Source organism: Bicyclus anynana, chromosome 7 (assembly GCF_947172395.1).
Source record: "Bicyclus anynana chromosome 7, ilBicAnyn1.1, whole genome shotgun sequence".
Taxonomy (NCBI): domain Eukaryota; kingdom Metazoa; phylum Arthropoda; class Insecta; order Lepidoptera; family Nymphalidae; genus Bicyclus; species Bicyclus anynana.
This window is the reverse complement of record NC_069089.1, coordinates 6,002,526-6,029,386: the sequence shown is the minus strand read 5'-3', so window position 1 is coordinate 6,029,386 and position 26,861 is coordinate 6,002,526. Positions and strand designations below refer to the sequence as shown.

General features: G+C 35.4%; 2 protein-coding genes across 2 annotated transcripts in view; both read right to left on the bottom strand.

The window, feature by feature from the left end:
- LOC112058168 (uncharacterized) overlaps positions 1-8,840 on the bottom strand; it is a 59,753-nt gene extending 50,913 nt beyond the window's left edge. The window contains exon 1 of the mRNA XM_024098876.2: positions 8,681-8,840. The gene's annotated coding sequence lies outside the window, so the exon portion shown is untranslated. The remainder of the gene's footprint in view (positions 1-8,680) is intronic.
- On the bottom strand, positions 8,768-15,236 carry LOC128198271 (uncharacterized). Its single transcript, XM_052882636.1, has 2 exons — positions 14,708-15,236; positions 8,768-8,922 (listed from the first exon to the last, which is right to left on the bottom strand). Exons 1-2 carry the CDS (start codon positions 15,234-15,236, stop codon positions 8,768-8,770), a joined length of 684 nt encoding a protein of 227 aa, XP_052738596.1.
- Between the last annotated feature and the right edge of the window lie 11,625 nt (positions 15,237-26,861).

Here is a 26,861-nt window from a genome sequence, read left to right as displayed (position 1 = left end):
ATTTCCGAGGTGGTGGAGGCATTAGACACTACAATAGACTGTTTAGGAATAATTATGATGTGTGCCACGATCTATATCTATACCATATGTTTTCTGTGTCTATACTAATATATAAAGCTAAAGAGTTTGATTCAAAGCGGTAATCTCAGGAACTACTGGCCCGATTTGAAAAATTCTTTCAGTGTTAGATAGCCCATTTATCGAGGAAGGCTATAGGCTACATATTATCACCATTTCTTACGAGAACGAGAACCACGGGGGTGAAACCGCGCGACGTCAGCTAGTTTTAAATAAACGCTTTATCTTACTTTCTTTCTAAGTATCAAAAATGATTTTTAGGGTAACACACAAATATTCCTCACAGTATCGCTATTAGTTTTCTCTTACACGGTGTAGCTAAGATTTTTAGGTAGATATTGTGGAATAGGTCTAAAAACAATATTAATGGTGGTGAAAACACCATTTTTCAATGCGCATTAAATTTATAATATAACTAGCGAACGCCCGCGACTTCGTCCGCGTAAATTTCGATGTCAACTTTACTACTACCCCTACCCTACCCTACCCCTACCCTACCACTACCCCAACCCTACCCAACCACTACATCTACCCTACCCCTACCCTACCCTACCCTACCCCTACCCCCACCCTACCCCAAACCTACTCCCACCCTACCCCTACCTTACCTACACCCTACTCCCATCCTACCCCTATACCCCTACCCCCATCCTACCCCTACCCTATTCCAAATGGAATGGATCTTGGTTATATGTGATATTGCCTTTTGCCCTTTTGGCTCTACTTGTTTTACCACAGAATACATATATACAGTTTTACTTAGCTGAGGTTCTATAAAATATCTTCATTACTGATTCGATCTGGTAGAGATATTCAGAGTTGATGATTTTTGAGATTTTCTAGGTTTTATATCTCTCGTATATTTCACGAATAAATGGAGCAATTAGGATGACCTAAACTTATAATTGATACAAGCAACAAACCATACCTCAGGAAAATCTACTTTAATAACATAACAATATGTTTTAAAATCGCAAGATCTACAATAGCTCACTTCCTACGTAACTAAGCACAATTAAGGCAAAAAAGTAATGACCATAAGTTGAAGTGCCGTGAAAATAACAAATGACTGAAAAACTTTTACATAATGTTACATTTCTAAATAATTGTATTGTAACACCCTTTAATAGGTAAATTACTTTTGGCAATTTATTTAAATAAAAGAAACAACTATTACCTTTAAAAATAATAGCTATTTGGAAACTAACTATAATCGAACAAAACCAATAAGAACTGATTATAACCAAGAAATAGAGATTGTTTGATATTTTTTTAAGGAAATTCAGTTTTAAACTTTGAATGTATTTTTAATACTTCTTCCAAGTCAGATTTGGCTTACATATTCATGATTTTAACGTTTATAAAAAGTTTGCTAAACACCAATTCTATTTATGGTATCATCGAGATAATAACAACACTTCTTTTGATTTAATAACATACACTTGTGCATAGATGAACCGGTTAGATTTGCTTCCTTAGTTTTTGTGATCACATCATACAAAAACTACTGGTTCTCTTTCAAAAATAGTAGTAGGTGTTTGATAAAGGTGACTTGATTATGGACATCGGTGACGACCGATTTTTTACCATTTTGATGCTTGTTGGTTTTTTGCCTCAAGAAATCTAATCTTCTGATAAGGATATCTTAGGATAAATAATTACATTTTCAAGGCTGATCTTACGCAGCAGAAAATTATAAAATTAAAAAAAAAACTGTAGCTCAAACTTAACTTTTAAGAACAATATCTGTTAATTTAATGATAATTTAATGTATAGATAGTTTCTTGATAAATTCTTGATAATTTAATGTATAGATAATATTTCATGATTAAATTTATTGCAGTAATTTAATTTATATAGGTACCCTAATTAAAAACCAATGATAAAACTGAAACATTACATCAAGAACTTTAAAATGATACATTGTGTTTAATTGTATGGAATTCATCCAATCATTTTTTCTTCACTAATTACAAATTACAATTATCATTCCTAATTACTAATTACAGTTATTAAAAAATGTGTTTCATTTTGTTGCTCAAGTTTTTACAAACGAACGAAGGATTCTTTGTTAACAGAGATTTTTATGTTATATCATAAGTTTAGAATTATTCGAAATTTGGCTTAAGTAAATCTGCAAAATCGTCATACTTTACTGAACCTTTACGTAAAATAATAATAATAATAATTGAGGAAGTTTGCCTAAGACGAAAAATCGATTAATAGCAAAATGATCTACCGATAGTTTACTACTGAATAGTAATTAATCAGTCTTTAAAATAACAGTTGTAATTAAAGACTACAAGATAGAGTGCGGACTAATAACGTTTTAAAATCTCTGATGGGTTAATCAAATTAATAGTCACGCTTTAATAGTTTATTTTTAAAGAACGCAAGGTCAAAATTCGTCTTTTTCTTCTCAGTATAAAAGCTACCTTGAATATGTGAAACTGTTGAAATACACAGACTTAGAAGCAAATGAGAAGCGTTATGAAAAATCACTTTACGTATGGTTATATGTTCCGCTACTAAATAATAAAAAGTTAGTGTCAGATCGTAGTTCAACTTTGAACTACGATCCAAAAATGAAAAAGTGTTCACAAAGAACTTAATTTTATTTATTTAAACTTTGGAAAAGTTCAACAGACTTAATGGAAATTTTAAATAGATCAGATCATTTTCATGCATGTTTAATTCCGTTGGACTCACGATACACTCTCACTCACTCACTTACAATCTAGGCCTACTAAGAAGACTCAGCTCAGTCACTCAGCGGACGATGAAGCGATCTATGCTCACTGTATCTTAGCTGCAATCGAATCATAAAAGAGGTGATCCGCAAAAAACCAAAGTTACCGAAATAGCTCAATGAATTGAGAAGAAGTGGCGATGAGCGGAGCACATAGTTCTAAGAACCGATAGAAGTTGAAGTTCCAAGGTGCTGGAATGGCTACCCCAAACCAGAGAGTCGGTGAACCCCTCATATTACTTTGTCCGAAGACATCAATCGAGTTAAATGGGAACCTGGATATAGGCGGCTGAAGACCATAGTGTTTGAAAGTCGTTACAAGAGGCATATGCTTAGCAGTGATGATGATGATGATGATGAGGATTGATAATTTTCAATTACCTATTTTTATTGAGCTCAAAACCTATAGGGTTTGTGTCTGGCGCATTTAACGCTGAAGCTTTTAAGGATCAGATTAATACTGGTCAGGGCTCCGTAGAACATTTTGTACAGCTGGTTACTATTAAGTTAATTTTCTGTGAGTAGCTTCATCGCGATGAGACGATCAACTTTTTTACTAACGAAAGTCCTTGATTCTAGTAGCTAACTGAGTTATCAGAAAATAAAAATGTTTGGGCGTTAACAAGATAATGTACCACGAAATATGTAGGACATTGTGGTTGTTAAGTTAAAACGATTAATTAATCAACAGTAAAAAACATCTGGTTAGTAACAACTATTGATAAACTACCCTCCTCCCAACTTGCATCAACAACGAGGTCATTAAAAGTTGTTAAAAACCAGCTGTTTTTGCTTAATTAATAGAATTACTTAACAGCGACAATGTCCTACAAATTTCGTGGTACATTATCCCGTTCCGACGCTCAGAATTTTTTATTTCCTGGAAACTCTGTTGGCTACCAGAACCTTAAAATTTCGTAAATAAAAAAGTTGATCTTATCATCAGGATGAAGCTATTCACGAAAAATTAACTTGTTTGTAATCAGTTGTACAAAATGTTCTACGAATCCCGGACTATACATTTTACCATATTATGATTATACATATAGTCTTATTATATAGCATCATACATAACAATTATTTAATATTTTTAATGATTCAAATTGTTACAAATTGTGTTCCTTATTAAAAAACCTATGCAATTACAATTTTTGTATTCCGCAGCATAATATGACTGCTATTATTCATTCTCATTTAGTGCTAGTAAAATGATAATTAGGTACTCCACGTAACAGTATTATAGTTATCATTATATTTAATTAATATAATCATATGTATTATATAGCAGTTAGTCTACAAATTGAATGAAAAAATATTAAATAGAAAGACACCTTATAAAGAAGAAAATATTTACATAAGTTTTGTTGTATGGGGTCTAAAATGTGCAATATGATAATTATTATTGCACAAATGATAATTTTTATTGAATAAATTCTGGCCTTTTCAGCAAAATTATTTTTGATTCTTTGGCTGGAGTGTGTCAAAGATTATGTGTGCGCAAAGGACGTAGATGATGAGTTGACAAGTAATAGAGACGAATCGAGGAGATTGACATATTTTGCCGACCCCACATAAGTAGGATAAGGGAAAGAAGATGATGTTGTAAGCGAAAGGGTAAAAAAGGAGAGGAAATCTATTGAAAAGATGATTGGATTGTTTGAAATGTGATTTCTTTATTACTAATATTATAAAATTATATAAATTGCCGTATTGTAGGGGTAATCTATGGAACTATTGAACCGATTTGGAAAATTCTTTCTCTACTAGCAAGCCCATATTTGTAAGTTTCTTTTGCTATATTTTATCCCCGTCTTCCTACGGAAACGGGATCTACGCGGGTGAAACCACAGGACGTCGGTTGGTAATAAATAAGAGGAGAAGATGATATGTGAAGTATTGTTTAAGTGAAATTGCTCAAATTCAAGTAAGTTCTCAACTAAGAGATTGGAATAAGAAGACAGTTCTATCTACTCGTATACTAATATTATAAAGTTGAAGAGTTTGTTTGTTTGTTTGATTGAACGCGCTAACCTCAGGAACTACTGGTCCAATTTGAAAAATTCCTTCAGCGTTAGATAGCCCATTTATCGAGGAAGGCTGTAGGCTATATATTATCCCCGTTTTCCTACGGGAACGGGAACCAAGTGGGTGAAACCGCGCGGTGTCAGCTAGTTAATTAAATATTTTCTCTCCTATGAGAGATTATAATCTTAACGTGGGATAAGACGATGAATAATTTTATTACGGTATTACAATAAAGTCGTCACCTAATCTTTATTCGTATTATTAATCGCTTTTATCAGTAACTCATTTCTCAATAATCTACATAAAATGCTGAATATTTATTGTAATTCTAATCTATTTCTATATTTTAGAAAATTTCACAATTTGTATAAAATTATGACATGCAAATGACATGTGATTATTTTATGCTAGTTGTATACCACAATGCAAGGAAATAGGCATGTAAACATATTTAAAAAGAATTAAGATACATAAAAGAGGCCTTATTGTTTCAAATAGATCTTTTTTTTTTCTTTTAGATTCTTTTTTCAAGTAATTTGTGACAGTTTGTGACATTAAAATATACAAAGTAGCTTTTGACGAAATATGCACAGATAAGCAGATACAGAGCATCTAATCTAAGACAAGTGCAATAACTTCGCGGTTTTTGTGTGTAAATATTTTTGCACAACTTTTTGAGGGTTACAAACTTGCACATTGCCCTAATGGCCTTTTTGATGGCCCCCGTACCGCAATGGTATGCGCAGTGGACTAACAAGACGGAGGTCCTGAGTTCGATCCCCGGCTGGACCGTCTGTGGTTTTCTTAATTGGTCCAAGCCTGGCTGGTGGGAGGTTTTGGCCGTGGCTAGTTACTAGCCTACCAACAAATACGTACCACCGCCAATAAAGCGATTTAGCGTTCCGGTACGACGTCGTGTAGAAACCGAAAAGAGTGTGGATTTCATCCTCCTCCTAACAAGTTAGCCCGATTTCATCTTAGATTGCATCATCACTTACCATCACATGAGATTGTATTCAAGGGTTAACTTGTAAAGATAAAAAAAAAATGGGCCCGAAAAATAAGATTGATCATGTTTTGTTAATTTACTTTGGAAATTGACTGGCTTGTCATTAATTTTTAAACGTTATTTAATACCTATTCAATACGTATTTGTCATAATCTCATTTTAACAAGGTCTTATCATCATCAGCCAATTTTTAGTAACCCGAAATTTTTTTGCACGATTCGAATAAAACTTGACATAGAGATCAATATGACCATCTAGCAAAACATAGGCTACTCTTATCACAGAAAAATCCATGGATCCTTCGGGATTTGTGAAAAACAAAACTGCGTCTTGAGTAATAGCCCAATGAGTGAAATACGAAACTTTTTATCTTAGTTCGTAGAAACCGTATGATAGAGATACCTACATAATATTATAACAGGAAAATGTTTTAATTGTAGCTGCAATCTACGTCATTCCAAGACGTCGCGACAGAGCTATTCTGCGCTGAATACCGCGAGATTTACAAATGCCTGTTTCTAACATAATCATAGCATATTATCATGATCATCATAATATAATGTGATGTGTACAAGTGTAAAGAGCTAGCGATCCCCTGCGACGTCGTCTACGTGAAATTCTGTTTTTAGATAACATTTTTTTACGTCTGATCCTAATAAAATAAAGTCTAATGTACCTACTCTCAAATACTCTTAAACTTTAAATACTCTTAAATTTTTGAAAAAACTAAAAAATATTTTAAAGCTCTTTTATCCATAACTATGAAGTTTAGGTGCTTTGGGAGGTAGTAAGTTTTTATTTTTTATTTTTATTCTTTACAAGTTAGCCCTTGACTACAATTTAACTAACTTTTTAGGAGGAGGATGAAAATTCACACTCCTTTCGGTTTCTACACGACATGGTACCGGAAAGCTAAATCGCTTGGCGGTACGTTTTTGCCGGTAGGGTGGTAGCTAGCCACGGCCGAAGCCTCCGAGAAGGCAGACTTGGACCAATTAAGAAAATCTCAATCGGCCCTGCCGGGGATCAAACCCAGGACCTCCGTCTTGTAAATCCACCGCGCATACCACTGCGCCACGAAGGCCGTCACATAAGTTTCAAGGGTTCTCAATTGTCCTAATATAAAATGCAATTTTTAACCGACTTAAAAGAAAGGAGGAGTTTCTCAATTCAACCCGTATGTTTTTTAATGTTTTTTTACCTCATAACTTCGTATTTTATTAACTATATTTAAAAATATTTTTTTTTGTTTGAAAAATTCTTTTCAATTAGAATTTTCTCAAAACCAGTTTAGAAATTTTGTGTTAAAATTAAAATAACTGAAATAAGTGAACGAAATTGACTAACAACAACATTAAAAATATTATTTTTAACCAAAAAAAAATTTAACTGACTTCAAAGATGCATTACTCTAAAAAGCGATAAATAACATCGTACCTATGTCCTTTTAATTGATCGGTTTGAAGGCGGTGCCATAAAACAAAATGAAATTTAAGAGCCTGTTTTGCATAGCACCGCCTTCAAACTAATCAATAGTGGTTACATTCCTCTGAAACAACTGGGCTGATTTTGATGAATTTTTGTATGTGGTAGGTATGAGAGTAGGATGTAAAATATTTTTACCCTCATATTCCCTCCCCTATTTTTAGTATTGTATGAAAGAAAATATGGTAGAATAAATTATTCCGGCTAGTCTATTTGATATAAAACTATTCATTCGTCATCTTAATTTTCGAAATAAATATTTTAAACATCAGAACCTAATAGTTAATATTTTTCATATAAAATTGCAGTTAAAATGGGAAAATTCCGGTACAAATTAAAAATATACCTAACAACAAACGTTTATAGGTGCAATTAATCCAATTATTATTATTACATTCAGTTCACGGAATTAGGAATTGGTTAGTTTCGATTTTGGACTGTTTTGTGATTGGTCCATTTCTGATTTGGCCATTAGCAAATGGTCCAATCCGATAATTTTAGTGTATGTGCTAGACTTGGATAGAGATTTTACATTAATATATTAAATTTAGTATGCCTAAAAAGAATTGTTTCTTACTAAAACGTCTCATCCTAACTAATATTATAAATGGGTATGTGAGTGTGTTTATTACGCTCTAACGCCTTAATCACTCAACTAATTTTGAAAATTCTTTTACCAATGGAAAGCTACATTATCAGCGAGTAAAGTAGGCTATACTTTATCTCTGTATTCCCCTGGGAACGCGCGGGGGTAACCGTGGGACAACAGCTAGTATGAAACAAAGATGTAATTTCAATTTGAATATTAATTTAAATGCCACATTTATCGTACCATTCATTTATTATAACCGGAAATTACCGCACTAATTGAATAACGACTTATTTTATGGTGTAAAACATTTGTGTGTGTTAAAATTATTATAATAATTAGTGTTATACGTAAACATTTATACACGGCAATACGAACTTAATAATTCGTAACATGATGTTATTTCGGACTTTTCGTCATGCCCCACGATTTCGTTCATCTGTAGACACGTATTGTTATACAGAGAAAGCTCGTTACTACTCATAATTCGTTCTTGCGTAATTTTAAACTATTTTAAATAGCATCTCCGTACATCTCTATTCTAAATCTAAGTTATTACGTTAACAACAACATTGCAAGTCACAATCTCTTTGAATATGGAACAAAAACATTTTTACACAAACATTACGCATACTCAGTAGCTAAATACATATCAATGGTTAATAAAGATGCAAATTGATGAATTAATTAATTGAACGCATCCTTATATCCAATTAAAAATTATGTTAATTTAAATTAAACGCACCTTTTGATTCCAATCAACGCGTGTGTCACGAAAAGTTTATATCCTCAAAGCACTCGATAAATTGTCGTTCACAAAAGTCACCAATTGCTACAGCGAACGGTTGCGTCTTCCTCGACGCGCGAACATCAACTGTTCCTCTGTACCGCACGCGTATACTAAGCGCTGTGATAACCGATAACTCCATGGATAAGGCGGCCTTTCCACTAGCGTGTAGCTGGGCGCTACGAGGATGATAAGCTTGGCTGTGACAATATCATATTTTTTATAATATCAACAACAATATCCGTAAACTGTGAACGTAAATCAATATGATGCTAGAAGACGACGCCCGGGTTAGTAACGCATATTTTCATTATCTTCATTGGTATGGCGGTAGCATAGTTAGCCTACTTGCTGTCAGACAGCTGATTTAAAAACAATATTTTTTTTAATACTTCTTGCTAGGAATCGTATCTAGGATAACCAGTAACCTAGAATCCACAACCGCACTAAACAGTCACGACAGATCCTACTAATATTATAATCGCGAAAGTATGTATGGATGTTTGGATGTATGTTTGGATGTTTGGATGTTTGTTACTCTTTGACGCCGCTACTACTGAAGCGATTTGGCTGAAATTTGTGTGTGTGAAAAAAGTAGCCTATGTGTTCCCGAAAAAGTCCATGGTTTCCCGAGATTCGGGAAAACTGATGATTTTAATAATATGAATGTTTGTTACTCTTTCACACCTCGACTACTGAACCGAAGTATAGTTGTGAGAGAGTAGAATAGTTGTGATATTTAGCTACATTATACTGTTAAGCGATATACGGCTTTAAGTGCTTTCTGAAACAGATGTGTCGCAAAACCCACTTTCCAATTCCAGGAAAGAACTTGGGATTTGTTGGAAAACTCGGCAACTATTTAGCCTCGTGTGCCGTCCGTGTGATTCTTGGATCACATGATTTTGCACCGACACATTTAGTTGAGGGAACTAGGATGATGTACTGTCAAACGAGCTGATCACAGAACCAAATGAAATAACATCTAAAAAGATAACAAATACACAAGAGTTCTTGAAATTTAAATATGTTTATAAATAATATAAACTAGTTTAAATTGTATATTAACTGATTATTAAACACTAACTAAAACTCACGTGATACAACGACGGTATAGCCCGACTAGCTTCGAAACCATACGTTTCCATAAATTTGGATCGTGCCGCGCTGCAAGAACCAGCTCATGACTAAGGGCCCGAAACTAGTATAAGTTCGAAACTAGTCGGGCATACTCCGACGTATCACGTGAGTTTTAGCCGTGTTTCTCAATGAATATTAATAACACTCACGATAGTTTAAATTCAAAAATAATTTAAGTTTTAGAAATTGTTTCAGAAGTTTCTTCAAAGTAACTACTAATTTTACTTTTTTGAAGTATGCAAAAGTACATATTCAACGCACTCTCGCACTTACCCAGTGGCAAGGCGTCTTAAGCTTGCGATATTTTAAAAATAATTTGCGAAACGTTGAAATATAACGCTCCGGACTGTTACCTTAAGAATCTTTCAACATTTACTTATTATGAATGGAACCGTCAGGCGTCGGTGATTCTACTTTGAACTGCGTGTGAATTCCATTAGTAGCTTAGTAGAGCAGCCTTTCTATGCTTTCTTGAATATTTCATCCATTGTTTAAAGACCTCAATAGTTCAAGAGTTCGCAAGATGAGAACTCTTTGATAGAATTCCTATTCGGCTAGTTTTTCTACTAAGCAAAAAGGCGAACTGATGCATTCATTTAGTTGTTATTGTATTAAAAAATAGATACGACTTGTCTTAAGTATAGCTAAGCGTATACTAGCTAAGCGCAGTTGTTTTTTTTTTTGTTATTCTTGACAAGTTAGCCCTTGACTACAATCTCACCTGATGGTAAGTGATGATGCAGCCTAAGATGGAAGCGGGCTAACTTGTTAGGAGGAGGTTGAAAATCCACACTCCTTTCGGTTTCTACACGACATCGTACCGGAACGCTAAATCGCTTGGCGGTACGTCTTTAGGTACGGTAGGGTGGTAACTAGCCACGGCCGAAGCCTCCCACCAGCCGAGCTGTTTCACTCGCGTCAAGTTATTGCTAATATAGCCCAATTTTATAGCTAATACGGTTATTGCTAATAGCCTTCCTCTATTGATTCCTCTAATAATTCCTGCAACGGGTAGCCCAACGTCAAAGGAATTTTTCAATACGTACAGTAGACAGTTCCTGTAACTAGCGTTTTCAACCAAACAAACTATTCAGTGTTAAGAAAAATGTACAATAAGTAACGTATTTACGTAAAAAAGGAGGGGTGTTATAAGCTTGACGTGTCTGCCTTTGAATGTGTGTCTATCTATAGCATCGTAACTTCTAAATATTCTTATAAATAAATGAATAGACATACAATAATGCGGTTTATTGGGTTTCAAATTCTTAACATTTGATTTTAAGAAATGTGAAAGAAATAGAATATCACGTGTCCCAAAAACGGTGAAGGAAAAACATCATGAGGTAACCTGCATACCTGAGGATTTTAATAATCTGCATGTGTTAATCCGCATTGGGCCAGCGTGGTGGACTATTTGGCCTTACCCTCTCATTCTGAGAGGAGACTCGAGCTCAGCTGTCAGCATGGGTTGATAATGATCATAAACATTTGATAGTGTTCGTTACAGTGTCAGACAACGTCCCTAAATATACAATCCCTTCTATCCAATATAGAAGCCTTGAGTGAATGGCGACGATTTTTGCTTGCATCTTATTTACGTCTAACCACAACATATAAAGGAATTTTCATTTTCATTTATATAGTCTATACAAATTATTGCATAAAGGTGTCCACAGACTAGTCTAGTCTAGACTTTACGAATACAAGACCATGGTATGTTGTTGATCTAAAAGATAGCACGCGCACGCTAAGGTTATCAATTATCTTGTAAATATATATTTGCAAATTGGATTATTATAATATTAAACACTTTATTGCTTACTTGGTAGCCAAACTAAATACAATGTAGGTATCTATTATAAGGTCAACGCAGATGACGTATCAGGATATATTTTTGCTTATTTTAAATTTTGTGAAAAAAATATAATTTCCGTTTTATTAACAATTAATGGACGCCCGCGCCTTTGTCCGCGTACAAAATACTGTAAATATAAAAAGTTATTCGTCATAAAATCAGTTATCTGCCAGTGAAAGTACCACAAAATTTAATCTAGCCATTTTAGAGATTAACCAAAACCAACAGACAGACATTTATAATATACTAAAAATATGATGAATATATAAAAAAATAACTTTTTTGAAATTATTAATGTAAAATATTGATTCTCAATGGACATACATAAAAAAACATACATACCTACAGCCGAACGTAGAACCTCCTCCTTTTTGGAAGTCGGTTAAAAATAAACAAAATTCGCAGTTTGTCCCGCCATTAAGTGTGCGTTGACCACAACTTCACACTATAGGAGTAGGTACTAAACAGTCTTAGGAGAATGCAGTTGATCGATGAGATAGCACGTGCAAGCTAAGGTTAGCAATTACCTTATAGGTATTGTAGTAAATAGTTATTGTGGAAGCTTTATTACGCATTTGAAACTCGAATCAGAAACAATTACCTACACATTCCAATATGAGCCGGTGAGTATACAGTGGTTTGTAAACACAAATTTGAACCGTCCATATGTAGTGGCAGCTTTTAGATTGTGGTCTGGACACGTTCCATTGAGGAAATTTGCATACTCATGAAAAAGTTGATTCACCAAATTGTTTAGTATGTGGGAAACTAGAGGACATGCATCGTTTGTTAATGGAATGCTAATTGCTATTCAATTTAGTGATTTGAGACAAAATACTTTAACTATATTAAATGTTAATTCTCTTGATGTTGGTTTCATAAATAGCATTTTAGCTAAACCGAATTTTGGTTTAGCTAATGCTATTCAAGTTATATATAAGTTATATTAAAAATAGATCAGTATAAGTTTTTTGTGAATTATTATTAGATTTGTAATAATAGGGCTGACATCTACCTTGTATAAAAATTCTTTTAAATTATGATAAAAAAGAAAATATAGCTCGTTCATTCGTTTTAATTGTTTATTAGAAAACTAATTAGCTGTCTCGTTGGTCCCCTGCGTGGCTTTGGATCACCGGGTCCTGGGTTCGAATCCTGGGTCGGACTTAGATACCGCGTTTTTCTTTCTTTTAAGAAATATGAAATATTTAGTTAAAGTTCGCAGTTCCGAGTTGAAGTTGAAGTAGGAACTTCGTGCCTCGTTAAGTCATATACATTCTGGTAATGTTATTAACTTCTGATAGTGGTCGTTAATAAGTATATCATTATCACCATAAACTGGCTGACTCGCATTGGTACAGCGTGGTGGGTAGAAGCTCCATATCTCCTCCTATAAAGAAGGAGACCTGGCCCTGTTCTAGGCAATAAAATAGTCTTACTATGATGATTGTATATTATAGAATCTCTGTTTAAAACCTTAAAGATAAATAGATGTAATTTTGTTATTTTATCTTGTGATGCAATATTATGTATTTTGTGGTTGGAAAATATATTTTGTTTTTATAAAAAAGATGTATCATAAATTCTAGAATTTCATTTTATTAATTTAAAGAAGTCAGTATTTTAAACAATTACTTTACTAAAACTTGGTCCGGCAATAGTAGAATTGATCCTTTAGATTTTACAGACTTTTGCCTACATACCCATGAAACTATTACTTAATAACATTTAGATCTAATTGATTTAACTTTTTAAATCTTTTTAATTGGTCCAATATTTTTTGGTAATCGAATGGTTAATGCCTTTAGCACTATGCCCATTTATAAGCAAGTGTTCCAAAAATATATTTCGGGTAAGTCAATATCTTTACCAAAATGACCTACTCATATAATATGACTACTCCGAATTATTTTAGTTTTATTTCTTTTAAGTATGCACTTATAAGTGCAACTGACGTAATAAATGCAATCTGTTTCCTTGCCATCAACAAAAACTTAAAGATTCAAAACAACAACATTTAATACATTTACATACTTAAATGATTTAACACCCGCATACTGTTGCACAAGCCAATGATAAGCCTGTGAATACACATAATGCAAGTTTAATTCAAACTCAAATTAGTAAGTTCATTGGTTTATATATTTACAGAGACTACCACTAGAAGGCAGGTTCTGTTACGAAGAGTCTTTATTACTTCTTGCAGTTACTTTCTGACTCTTATAAAATAATCGTTCTTAACAATATTAATTATTACTTTTTACAATTATTAAGAACGGTTACTACGGCCACATAGTTCGAAGAGCCGATGGACATTGGGGTCCCAAGGTGTTGGAGTGGTGATCCCACACCGGCAAGCGCAGTATTGGTCGACCCCCCACTAGATGGACTGAAGACAACAAGCGGGTTGCAGGGAGCCATGCCCCGGACCGACACACCCTCCGGAATCGGAGGCAGAAGTAATTTCCATTGAACTATCACGGCTCATCATCATCATATCAGCCGATGGACGTTCACTGCAGGACATGGGCCTTTTGTAGGGTCTCATCAAACATCATGATCCTAAGCCGCCTGCATCCAGCGAATCCCTCCGACTCGCTTGATGTCGTCAGTCCACCTGGTGAGGGGTCCCAACACTGCGCTATGTAGTGCGGGATCGCCATTCCAGCACTTTGAGCCCCAACTTCCATCGACTCCGCCAACTGTGTGCCCCCCCATTGCCACTTCAGCTTTGCGACACACACCTTTTTTTTTTTTTTCGCTGGGAAATGCATTTACGCATCCATACTCCTGAGGGTATGTGGGACTCGCCGAAACTTCGGAATACCCACTAAAACCCAGCGGATCCGGCTTCGTCTTTTGGTGACATCACAGGATCATTTAGCACATTCTACTGTGATGTCCCGACGTTTGTCTCTATGTGTCGCCGCCTACCCTGTTCGCCCTACATTAAGGTGGGAGTAGGTGCGCATATCGGCGCCTCCTTCTACCCTGCCTCCGCCTGCGTATGACGGGAGCATCGGCAGCTTCTTCCCTCGCTCTCTCTTCATCCTCTTTCAGACCCATGACAGCCTCACAAAACGACAGCATCACTGACCAGCACGTTTCACTGCCTATCATGACGTCAACTACGTCGGGCAACGAGACGGCTCTACCAATAGTGGATGATAGTATGTGCCTCTGCGGGCTCCAGGCTGCACATTCAGCTAGTGTGTGATGCGCTGTGTCTTCAGTGGCCCCACACTGATGGCATACCGGAGTCAATTCTCGCCTCGCTGTCTGGTGCAGATACTTACCAAAGCAGCCGTGTCCTGTTAGTATCTGCACCAGTCGGAACGTAAGCGTTCCGTGTTTTTTCTTTAGCCACCGCTCTATGTGAGGACAAACTGCGAGAACCGTCCAACTGCCAGCAATAGAGGACTCCAGATCCTCTTTCCACCTTTCAACTAGGACTGACTGAGCAAGGGTCCTGATTCTTCTTACCTCGTCTGCTCCTGTCAACACACCTTGTGCATTCATTAGCGCCCGATATTGATACACCTCAGCTAGGACTTCGGCTTGAAGTTCCCAGGGTGGATCGCCAGCCAGCAATGTTGCAGCCGTCCATGACACTGTACGGTATCCCCGGATGACTCGCACGGCAATTATTGCGACACACAACACCTGAGCCAATTTAGAAAATATAAATATCCTAAGCTAATACGACCTATGGAAGCCACGCCACTCTTTTGAAAACCACGGAACTACCAACTGCGTCAAATAAGCCGTATATAAGCTTCAAAGCTTAGTTTAACATTATTTACGTAGCGCTGATTTTAAGTATTAGAATTTCTACTTTATTTTTTCAAATGTAATAAAACCATACTAACTATAGTGCGTTTCAAAATTAAAGAATGTTGTGTGTATACGGCCTTAAAGAAATGTATTTAACCAGTAAACCTTAAACGCTATGAAAATAATGTAAAATTGTCATTTAAAAAGTTTTAATTATTGTTTTATAAACTGATCACCTTCACCAATTAATAAGGCACAATAATAAATATCTCATTCCTTCTTTGTTTACGTCGATCGTGACAAAAACACCGAACCATGAATTTTTTTAATACAAAAATCTGATAGAGTCGTGCATATATTAAATGCGTCATTGTGTTCAATATCAACTTGAAGGAAACAATGGAAACTTTGCCGCATTTCGCATTTGTAGTTGCAAGACCGATGACATAAATCGTATATTATATAAGGCTGGTGGGAGGCTACCACCCTACCGACAAAGACGTACCGCCAAGCGATTTAGCGTTCCGGTACGATGTCGTGTAGAAACCGAAAGGGGTGGATCCTCCTAACAACATAGCCCGCTTCCATGTTAGATTGCATCATCACTTACCATCAGGTGAGATTGTAGGCAAGGGCTAACTTGTAGAGAATAAAAAAAATATATAGATATATCTAATTAGTGGACCCCTTTTTTTATTCTTTACAAGTTAGCCCTTGACTACAATCTCTGCTAATGGTAAGCGATGATGCAATCTTAGATAGAAGCCGTATAATTAGTTAAGAGAAAGATGAAAACTCATACCACATTCGGTTTCTACACGACATCGTACCGGAACGCTAAATCGCTTTGCGGTACGCCGGTAGAGGGGTAACTAGCCACTTTCAAAGCCTCCCACCACCCAAAAGCAGCCAAGGAAAGGGGGATAAAATATAGCCCATAGTGTTCGTTGATCGTGTAGTTTTCCAGCAATGCAATTCGTTTTAGTGTTCTACTACGATTTTTTACTTCATCACCACAAAAGCCATCCACTGCAAAACCGAAGCCTTTTGAGGTCCAAACATCACGATGTTAGCCACCTACACCTAGGAACCCCAACGACGATTTCATTTTATGTAAAGATTGGCACGTGTAAAAAGTTACATACGCTACATTAGCTTGTTTGTAATCGAATTTGAAACAAATGCATTGACTCATACAGACGGCAATAAATCACGATTACATTCAATCGTTTCCGTTATGTTAATGGACGAGTTTACGATATTTTGTTGTTGTTTCATTAAGTAACATCCAATAATTAACCTATGGTAACACTGCTAAAATTTTCCATTCAAAAATGTTACTAATATGCATGAATAAATTAATAGATAGAATAGGATAATCAGAAATGAAGAGATCCGCAGGCGAACCAAAGTCACTGACATAGGTCAGCGAGTCGCAAAGCTGAAGTGGAAATGGGCAGGCCACATAGTTCGACGGACGGACGGACGTTGGGGTCCCTAGGTGCTGGAATGGCAACCCCGCACTGAAAAGTGCATTGTTTGTCGACGCCCCACTAGGTGGATGCTGGCCGCTGGACGCTGTTCTTGGAAGTCCATGCTAGAGGCCTATATCCAGCATTGAACGTCTATTAGCTGATGATGATGATGACGATGATGATGATGATGATGATGATGATGATGATGTTGATGATGATGAATTAGTACAATTACAAAAAAAAAATATTTAAAAACTAATCTTTATAAGGTCTATTCTATTTTATTTGGCAAATGCACCAGAGCCATATAGTACCGGAGCATTTACCTGGGTGCTATTCTAGCGTTTCTACAAAGAGAATTGATACGTAACATGGCTAGATGCCGTAGTTTCTCAAAAGTAACATAACAAATTAATGAGCGACGACATTATACTATGGCAAAATGTGAAAATAATAATAATAATAATATTTAAACAGAGTATTACTAAGATGTGGACCAAAACATAGAATTTTCTGTACATAAACACGGTCTTGCAAAATACACCACACAGCTCGGTCGCCCAGATATTAATTAAAATAACGGACAAATAGTAGCATCCATGTAGAGTGACCACATTATATCCGAGGTCAACCACGGGCCACTGCACATGGCATTCAGACGATATGTATTCCTCTGGTAACCTTGCTAAACAGTGTTGGATTTATCACATTCCTTTGTTTCGTTTTAATTACCACCTGCATCAGTTCTACCATAAAATTATACTTTACAAAAAACACAGGAATATATCACGTCAGAGAGACAAACGAATAATAAAAGGAACCAATTATAAACGTAAATTGTATGGCGCCCTAGCAGACAGCGTAAACATAAGACAACAAGTTTCATTTTTATGTATTTACTAGCGAACGCCCGCGACTTCGTCCGCGTGGAAATCAATGTTTATAAGTGTAACTCTAAATATGAAGGACTTTCAACCCCTATTTCACCCCCCTCTATTTTTATTTTAGGGTCAAAATGTCCCTATGTTTTGTTCCAAGGTTCCATTTACCATTATATCAAAATTCATCTTGATCGGTTCAGCCGTTTAGCCGTGAAAGGTAACAGACAGACAGACATACATTCGCATTTATAATATTAGTATGGATTTTAAGTTTTTAAAGTTAATAATTACATTTACCGTTCAACATGTTCACATATTAAAATATTGAAGAAATATAATATTGAAAATTATTTAGAAAGTTGATCGTTAAAGTTTGTAAAGCTGTTGTAGTGAAACAACACATTCATAATATTTTTTTTAATGTTGGTTCATATCGCATAATGTCTAGACAACGAAATAGACAACAAACATTTGGGCTCTATGGTAAGGTACAATATAATTATAATATGTCGTTGATGGTAATGATTTTACCATGTCATGTACAATAACAAGCACCTATTTGCTATTTTTGTGTGGCCCTGGTTTCAGCTGACATTCCAACTTTTGTTTATTAGAATTTGTTGTTTTCGATGATTTTAGTATTAGATTAGATAGCCTTGACACAGAAAAGCTGTTCAATGTGTTAGTGTTGTCATTTTCATTGACAATTGATATAAAATTTCTATTATTTACTTATGTATGGGACATGAAAATTATAAATTAGTGAGTTGAGTTCGTTGTATTCAGGGGCCACCATGATTGTTATTCGTTTCGTCTGCTGGATAGGCTTTACCGATCGGCGCAATGGTATTTTAAAGTTAGGGAGGCGAGATTACAGGAGATCCAGGAGAACGTCTGTTGGCTGATTATGGTGAAGCTTTAATTCCTCAAAATGAATTTTTAAAATAAAATTTACCAATTATTCTGAAACTTATTTATCTTAAATGCAAGAAAATCTTAGAATCGACGTTATGACATTCTCGTATATCATAACCGTTTAGTTTGAATTACTAAGAATATGATAAACTTAGATGGAAATACGATAAAAAGTCGGGCGTTACATAAGTAGTAAAATTGTATAGGCTTGTCTTAATTCTGCGGCTAAATGCCTACTGTTTATTGGATCATCATAGTAAAAGAGAGAGATGTTTAACCTTCACGTATCGGCTTTAATTGCCCGTCACATTTTACTTCATAGCCTCATAACTATCGTTAATTACGTAATAGGTTTACTTGAATTATGGTTAAGTATAACTCGCAAACATGATAAAAAAAGATGGGCGGTTCATGGATGTTTATATTTATATTATTCATTATTTATATACTTTTTTTTTATTTCTACACTGTTTCATTCTTTTTGATTTCAGAATATTCCTTTTTTTAATTATATTTGCAAGAAAACAGAAACCGTAATAAAAATGTTCATAAAGTATTGATCCAAAAATCCACGAATCAAAAACTTATCTAAATACAAAACTTTATCCGAATCGACTGACACGTTTTTGAAAAAATATAGTTTTATAAAAAAATATAGTTTTTTGCACTATTATGTGCCTTAAATTTTCTTGCTACAGTTAATTTCCGAAGAATAAATTTTGAATTATTATAAATCTAAAGTTTACAATATAAATCCAATAAGCACTTAGCCGTGGTTTATAAAGCGAAGCAATTTGCAATAAGTTACTTTCTTTATCGTGTAATATTTCACAATTTGAAATATGGAAAAACATTATACGGCGCTTGAGGCTCACAAATCTTGAGATATAGCAGAGGCTATTTCTTGGGCTGTACTAGTAATAGTCTGAGAGCCAAACGAAAAGATTTGATAGGAGTATTTCTCACAAATTTTAAACGCGCTGGCCAAGTTTTGTCAACTGCCTCCCCTAAAAGATGCAAAGTCCTAATCCATACAGTCGACATGCTTTGCAATAACAATTGCCATAGATGTATAGTTAGTTTAAAGCTGCTTGCTCTTGACTTTACTTGTGACAACCTACCTACCTATGGACTAACTGTAATCCTGCACTCATTTTCCTCTAGATTGTAAGAATTGGAGTAATGGTTCCGAAGTAAGAGATAATGTTAAAAATGATTTACCATTATCAGCCTATTTTGACGAACCACATGCAATGCTCCGCGCATCTGACGAACCGGCTGCAAATCCAGCAGAAGTGACTGCGCCTTGCCACGGGAACGCTGAGGTACGTCAGAGATGACGTCATCCACCGTAATACGAGGACGCTTATCATGGAAGAATTCGTCCGTGCCCTAGCGTGCCATATGTCCGCGCGCAGACCACGGATGAATATACACCTCCACGACATCGCACCAAATTGACAGACCAGCGAACGGGCGTCCCATGCCTCGGGAGCTCCTCCAAGTGGCCGATCCTGCAAGTGGATTTGACCCAAACCCAAACCCATAGGCTGAAAAGCCTCAACCCCGGGAGGGGTTGGAAGAAATACCGGGGGAGCAAGGTCCCCCGCGACACGCCCGGGCATGGGGACACTGCCTCGAGGCCCGTACAACAAACGTACAACAAGAATGTCCCAACGGCAAAGACGAACAACACTTGGCGAATTAAAAGTCCCCTTATTTCAAGAAATTGTTATGAAAAGGAAACATTCGTAAAAGGTTAAAACATGGACAAATAATACTCAATTAAATACTTTGTGCCGATTTGGCTTGTTTCTCAACAAGTGTAGAACTTGTATAGGCATAAATCTTAATAACTACCGGTACTTGAGTAATGTTCAAGTTAATGAAAATCAAATATACGTAGTTTTATTTCTATGGTTAGCATTTTATTACCTTAATTGAAGTTGACGTAACGTATTAGTACATAATGAATAATGCAAATTAAGTAAACTCTTGTAATTATATGTTGGTTAACCTCTAAACATATATACGTGTTCTTTTCTGAAACATAAAAAAATTTGAAAATAGTAAATACATGTTTTCATATTTTTTGAAGAGCTATTAAAAATATTATACCTAATAAAAAATAATAAACTGATTTTATACAGTCATACTGTTAGACAACCCAAATTATAAGAATGTTATTATGTAAAGTAAATATTACATCTATGTATTATATCGTTTTGATAAGAAGTATCTACAGTGCTCAGAAAAGACGACCAGCTCTTACGAGCACAAAGAAGAGAATGTTTGTACATTTTTTTTAAATAAATAAATAAATAATATTGTGTGTACAGATAACACAGATGTACAGTGTACACGTTTGTTGTTGTATCCATAATGATGATCCATCCTTTAGTAGAAATCACTCTAGACTTGAAGGTTACCTTGGTTATAGTTGCAGGGAAATACATTAGCTGGAGGTGCAGTCTCGATCTATGCAGAACATATCAGGAAAGAAAAAATAAAACCGCTTTGTACGTCTCCATAAGGGTGCAAATATTAATTTTTAGTTAATAGTTATGTTTTATCCATAAAACAATGTGTCACCAACAGTCCGATAGATAGTAAGCGATATAAAAATAAGTACCTATATCTACCTGTTTGGATTCTAGGAGACCATATCACCTAACTGGTTAAGTTTGCATGAATAGCCAGGCCGTAAAATAGCTTCGAATGGCTAATTTATGTCTAACTTCCATACTTAAACTGTTACAAAAAGTTCAATCGGTTACACTTATAAGTATTCATATATCCCACAGAACTTATTACATTGCTAATTATTGCAAACCAAAGTACACTTTATTGCTGTAATAAAATTAACAACTACAAGATCACAACAGACGAGTAGGCAATATTACGCCAAATAAAGAATTTCAATTCTGATTTTTAATCCTTATAGAGATAATCTCTAGATCTATTTAACCACTAAATATTCTTTTACTATTCATATGCTAATACCGTAAAGATTTTTGTTACAGACTTTGTTTTTTTTTTTCAAAAAAAATTTAAAATTAAATATAGAATGTCTAATTAATGATATTAAGCTTTTAAACAGAACGTAAGAGTACAACAAAGTTAAAATTATTTATTTTCTTCTTTCTACATACCTCTATAGTTCTAATATTTTTGATAAACACAAATTAGTGTTTTATTTAATTATTAATCTATTTTGTCTGTGGTCTCTAAGTACTGGACCCTTAAACATCTCTAACAAGCAATTGTTTATACTAAAACCAGTTTCTTTTAACTTCCTAGTATCGGGGTAGTTAATATTCATGAAATGAAGGTATTTGTATGATAATGCCATCAGGATTATGTTTGCAAATTGCTAACGATCTATCGCAATTTATTTGAACTGAAACTATGCTTCAATGTTTATTACCATTATGTCATTTTCTAACCTTTTAGCGACAACTCGCGGCGTCGTTCAGAAAAAAAAGACTTCTGTCATTTTTTTCATTCTCGATCAAATGTAGCCAATATTTATGGTTTTCAAGCTAAGATAAATACATAAGAAAACCATATAAAACACATGAAGAAATTTGTAACATATTTTCGTACGATTAGACTAGACTTATTCCAGGGGTCAGAAAAACCCAATATTTTATAGCCCTAAACAAAATTCAAACTTATGGTTTGAAGCTGCAAAAACATAACACTTGAACCAACACGACAAGCCAAATATTTGATATATTTTATTATTTTGTCTATAGATTAGATATGAAAAAATAAAAATCAGTTATTTATCAACTAATATTTGTAAAATTGGTCTTCATAGGACCTCCGACCGTGGCTAAGTTGGGCATTTTACCCAAGAACAAAAAACGCGCACTTCATTATGCACCGTCCTTCAGCCGGGGGTTTATGATAGGGCCTCCAACCGTGGTTGAGGTTGGACATTTTACCCAAAAAACGTTCTCATAATACTCGTTTGCTGCCAAAATAGAACAAAACATTCCATAAAGCCTAAGCAAAGTGACAACTCCTACGCATTTCATGCCCGCAGCATACCGCAATTGGTCCAAATAAAGTGCCTCAAGGCTGGGGTCAAATGCATCAGACCTTATTTGTTTATAGTTTAGTGTCCACACTTAATGGTAGTTGAATAGTTTGTGATGTACCGATGGGACCTAAAAAGGATAACCTAATGACAATTTAATTGAATTAATTACTACCCAGCAATCTAAAGTTACTAACGAATTGTCCGAGGCATATTTGTAAAAACTATTTACAAATCTAAAAGTGGTCATCCCGAGAACTCGTGTTACTCTGTTTCTAAGAAATGTTTCTAAGTAACAGCTTAGATTTGCATTTTTATTAATTTGATTGGTTTATACGGTTTAAGTCAATAAAAATAAAATTCACAGCATTTTACATGAAAACTATTGTCATCCTCTTTGGCACAGTTGAAATGGAAATCTCGAAACGCAGCAAAATACTCTATAAAGTACGCGATGCATTACAGTCCTCGCTAGTGTGACTACATCGTTTCCTTCAGCAATCAGCAGTCCTTTAGCAGTTAAATTAAATTTTTGATTACAAATAATAATTTCACCAAACTGTATTAAGAGTTTTTTAAATTCCCTCAAAATAAAGAAGTAATTTAATAAAACGAGAATATCAACAGCATTGTGGATCTAAACTTCATTTGCCTGAGGAAGGCTCGGCTCTGTAGTGGGCTAAGACGTATTCATGTTAAAAATATTGATGTAACTATTCCATCTTATTTCAATAAATATATAAAAATAAATAATTATTTTAGATTTTCAACATCATCATCATTAACAACCCATATTCGGCTCACTGTTGAGAACGAGTCTCTTCTCAGAATGAGAGGGGTTAGGCCTTAGTCCACCACGCTGGCTGAATGCGGATTGGCAGACTTCACACTCGTAGAGAATTAAGAAAATTCTGGTGGTGTCCTCACGGCCTTCACTGTTTGAGACACTTTTTTCTTAAAATACACATAACTGAAAAGTTGGAGGTGGATTCGAACCTACACCCTCCGAATCGTAGGCTGAGTTCATATACACTAGGCAATCACGTCTCTTAGAACTTATGAGTATAGATAAATACATATACAAGTAGGTACTTTGTGAATGTATCTGATACCATGAAATGATCCTAACGCCAAATTGAGTCGAGCCTTATCCCATCAGTGGGATAAATGCGACAAATTACGTGTTGGTATGAAAATTGTCGTAACACACATCTGCGTTTGCCAGAAATGGTTTCGTGTAATAAATACTTTTTAGCGATGCCTTAATAAATGGTAGAGTAAACACAAAAATGTGATTTTCGTAACAAAAATGTTATACCTATACTACTTGTCGGTTCGTCTTAAGTTGCGTTAGTTGTTGTATTTACTTTACAGATGTCTAGAACAGGATTTTGTAATATTTAATATCACTGACAGCTTATTTGAAAGGCCTACGAACTTTCACACTTAACACAAACTTTCGCCTTTATAATAATTATTATTGTGATACTTCTAATATAATTAATGAAATTCTTAATCTTATCGAGACTACGTCATGACTAAGATTTAAGAAACATTCATAGCGAACTAATTACCCACTTAGAGATAAAAAGAGGACACAACGATCATTTTAATTGGTTGCATGTAAAAGATAGCTCTTTATATTCTGACCTAGCGACAACACCGTTGCAGAAGGAATTACGAAACTGCCTTTTCATAGGCTGTTATAATTCAATTAAAATAATCACGTAATACAAGACGAAATAGCTTGTAGGCCGATCCAAATGTTTATCTATTTTAAGCATAAAATTATAATAAAAAAGTCGTAAATGGTGCAATAAATGTAATTATGTCGCGGAAGATATTGAGAGATAATATTAGATTACTAATGGATACACGTAGCATTGCTCGCTCACCGAAATGCTGTTAAATATTTGAAGACTTACGACCTTAAAAGTCCCACAATTAGTCGTTATTCGGCAATTATTTTATGCTCGCGGCGCTTGACCATGTGCATGGTAATGTTTCATTTATCAATTTTGGATTAGAGTTTAATTATTCCTCAAATATTCAATGTGATTAAATGTTGTTTTAAACTTTTAATTTTATCTGTCTATATTTGTAAACAAAATTATATTTCTTCCTACGTGCCTTCCTATTATATGCCATAGCAATCCGTATATCATTAAAATCTTGTCCCTAAATAAACCTAAAAACTTTGGCAATAAATGATAGCTGAAACCGCTTTCCAAACCGCTCGCGTCAAATAAAATTCACTATAACTCGCAAATCTCCATCTCCAAATAATTATTTTTGGTAGTTCTCTAAACTCCAGTGAATTTGGTATCTAGATCACAACCACACAACTATTTAAATCTGGGTTGTCGATCTTAGGGTGATGTATGACTCTATAACGCTAACCAGAACCGACAACTTAACATGCTATTAAAACAAAGAAAGGTATTACATCACCAACTTCCCAACTCCATGGTACTAAGAATTTCTTGAAAGAAAAATTCTTCAATATTTTACAGACCGACCTCAAATCCTCACGATTCGAAGCCACATTTTCTAACCACTGAAGCAAAGAGGCAGTTTAACACAATATAAAACAAAAAAGTAATAGCTGTCTTTAATCTTATTTCTTATACGCAACGTACTTTAATGCGGTTTTCATCATTACATATAGAATAAAAATAAGTCGGGTTTTCCTTCCTGACGCTATAACTCCAGAACGCACAAACCGATTTCCACGGTTTTGCATTCGTTGGAAAGGTCTCAGGCTCCGTGAGGTTTAAAGCAAAGAAAATTTAGGAAAAATTTCAACGTAAGGTAGAGGTAGGGTAGAGTACGGGTAGGGTAGGGGTAGGGTAGGGGTAGGATAGGGATAGGGTAGGGGTAGGGTAGGGGTAGGGTAGGGGTAGGGGTAGGGTAGGGTAGGGTAGGGTAGGGTAGGGTAGGGTAGGGGTATGGTAGGGGTAGAGTAGGGGTAGGGTAGGGGTAGGGAGAGGTATTTAAAAGTTTACATCGAGTTTCACGCGAACGAAGTCGCGGGCATCCGCTAGTTACATATAGAATGATTCATTATCAGCATCATCGTCATCATTTACAGCCGATGGACGTCCACTGCTGGATATATGCCTTTTGCAGAGACTTCAAGCATTCAACGGCTCCCTGCAACCCACTTGAAGTCCTCGGTCCATAGTGGAGAATCGCCCAACACTGCGTTTCCGGTACGCGGTCGCCATTCCAGCACCTTGGGACGTCAGCACCCGCAGCACCAACGGCAATCGGCTCTTATACGTATCATTAACAACCAGAATGACAGATTTAAAACGTAATTAAGAAAATTCTCAGGTATGCACGTTTCCGTTTCATAATATTTTTTCCTTACCACACACAACTGAAAAGTTGGAGGAACATGACTGGATTCGAATCTACGCCCTCCGAATCGAACGCAGAGAGCCACCTAACATTATTTTCCGCCCGAACGAAGTTGTGGGCGTCCCCTAGTTTACTACAACTAACTAAATAATCTGTACACATAAAGATAAATTGAAGATATAAATTACACCAGCTTAGATTCGCGCTCGTGACAAATATTAGCATAAACCATTAGACATATCCTTTTTGCAAAATATTAGTGCACTCCGAACACGTCCGGCGAAAATTCCACGTTTATCTTTATTTGTCAACTTAAATCTGTTGACATTTATTCTGTGTTATGGATTAAGAGTGTTTAATAGCCAGACACACCTCAATTTATGAAGGCTTAAAGTTTGACAACCTTTATGCGGATCCTTAAACTACTTCATCATTACCAACCCATATTCGACTCATTGCAGAGCTCGAGTCTCCTCTCAGAATGAGAAGGGTTAGGCCAATAGTCCACCACGCTGGCCCAATGCGGTTTGGCAGACTTCACACACGCAGAGAATTATGAAAAGTTCTCTGGTATGCAGGTTTCCTCACGATGTTTTTCCTTCACCGTTTGAGACATGTGATATTTAATTTCTTAAGCTACTTGCCGGAGGCAATTAAGTAGTTTGGACTGCTGGTGGCTTTGAAAGGTAGT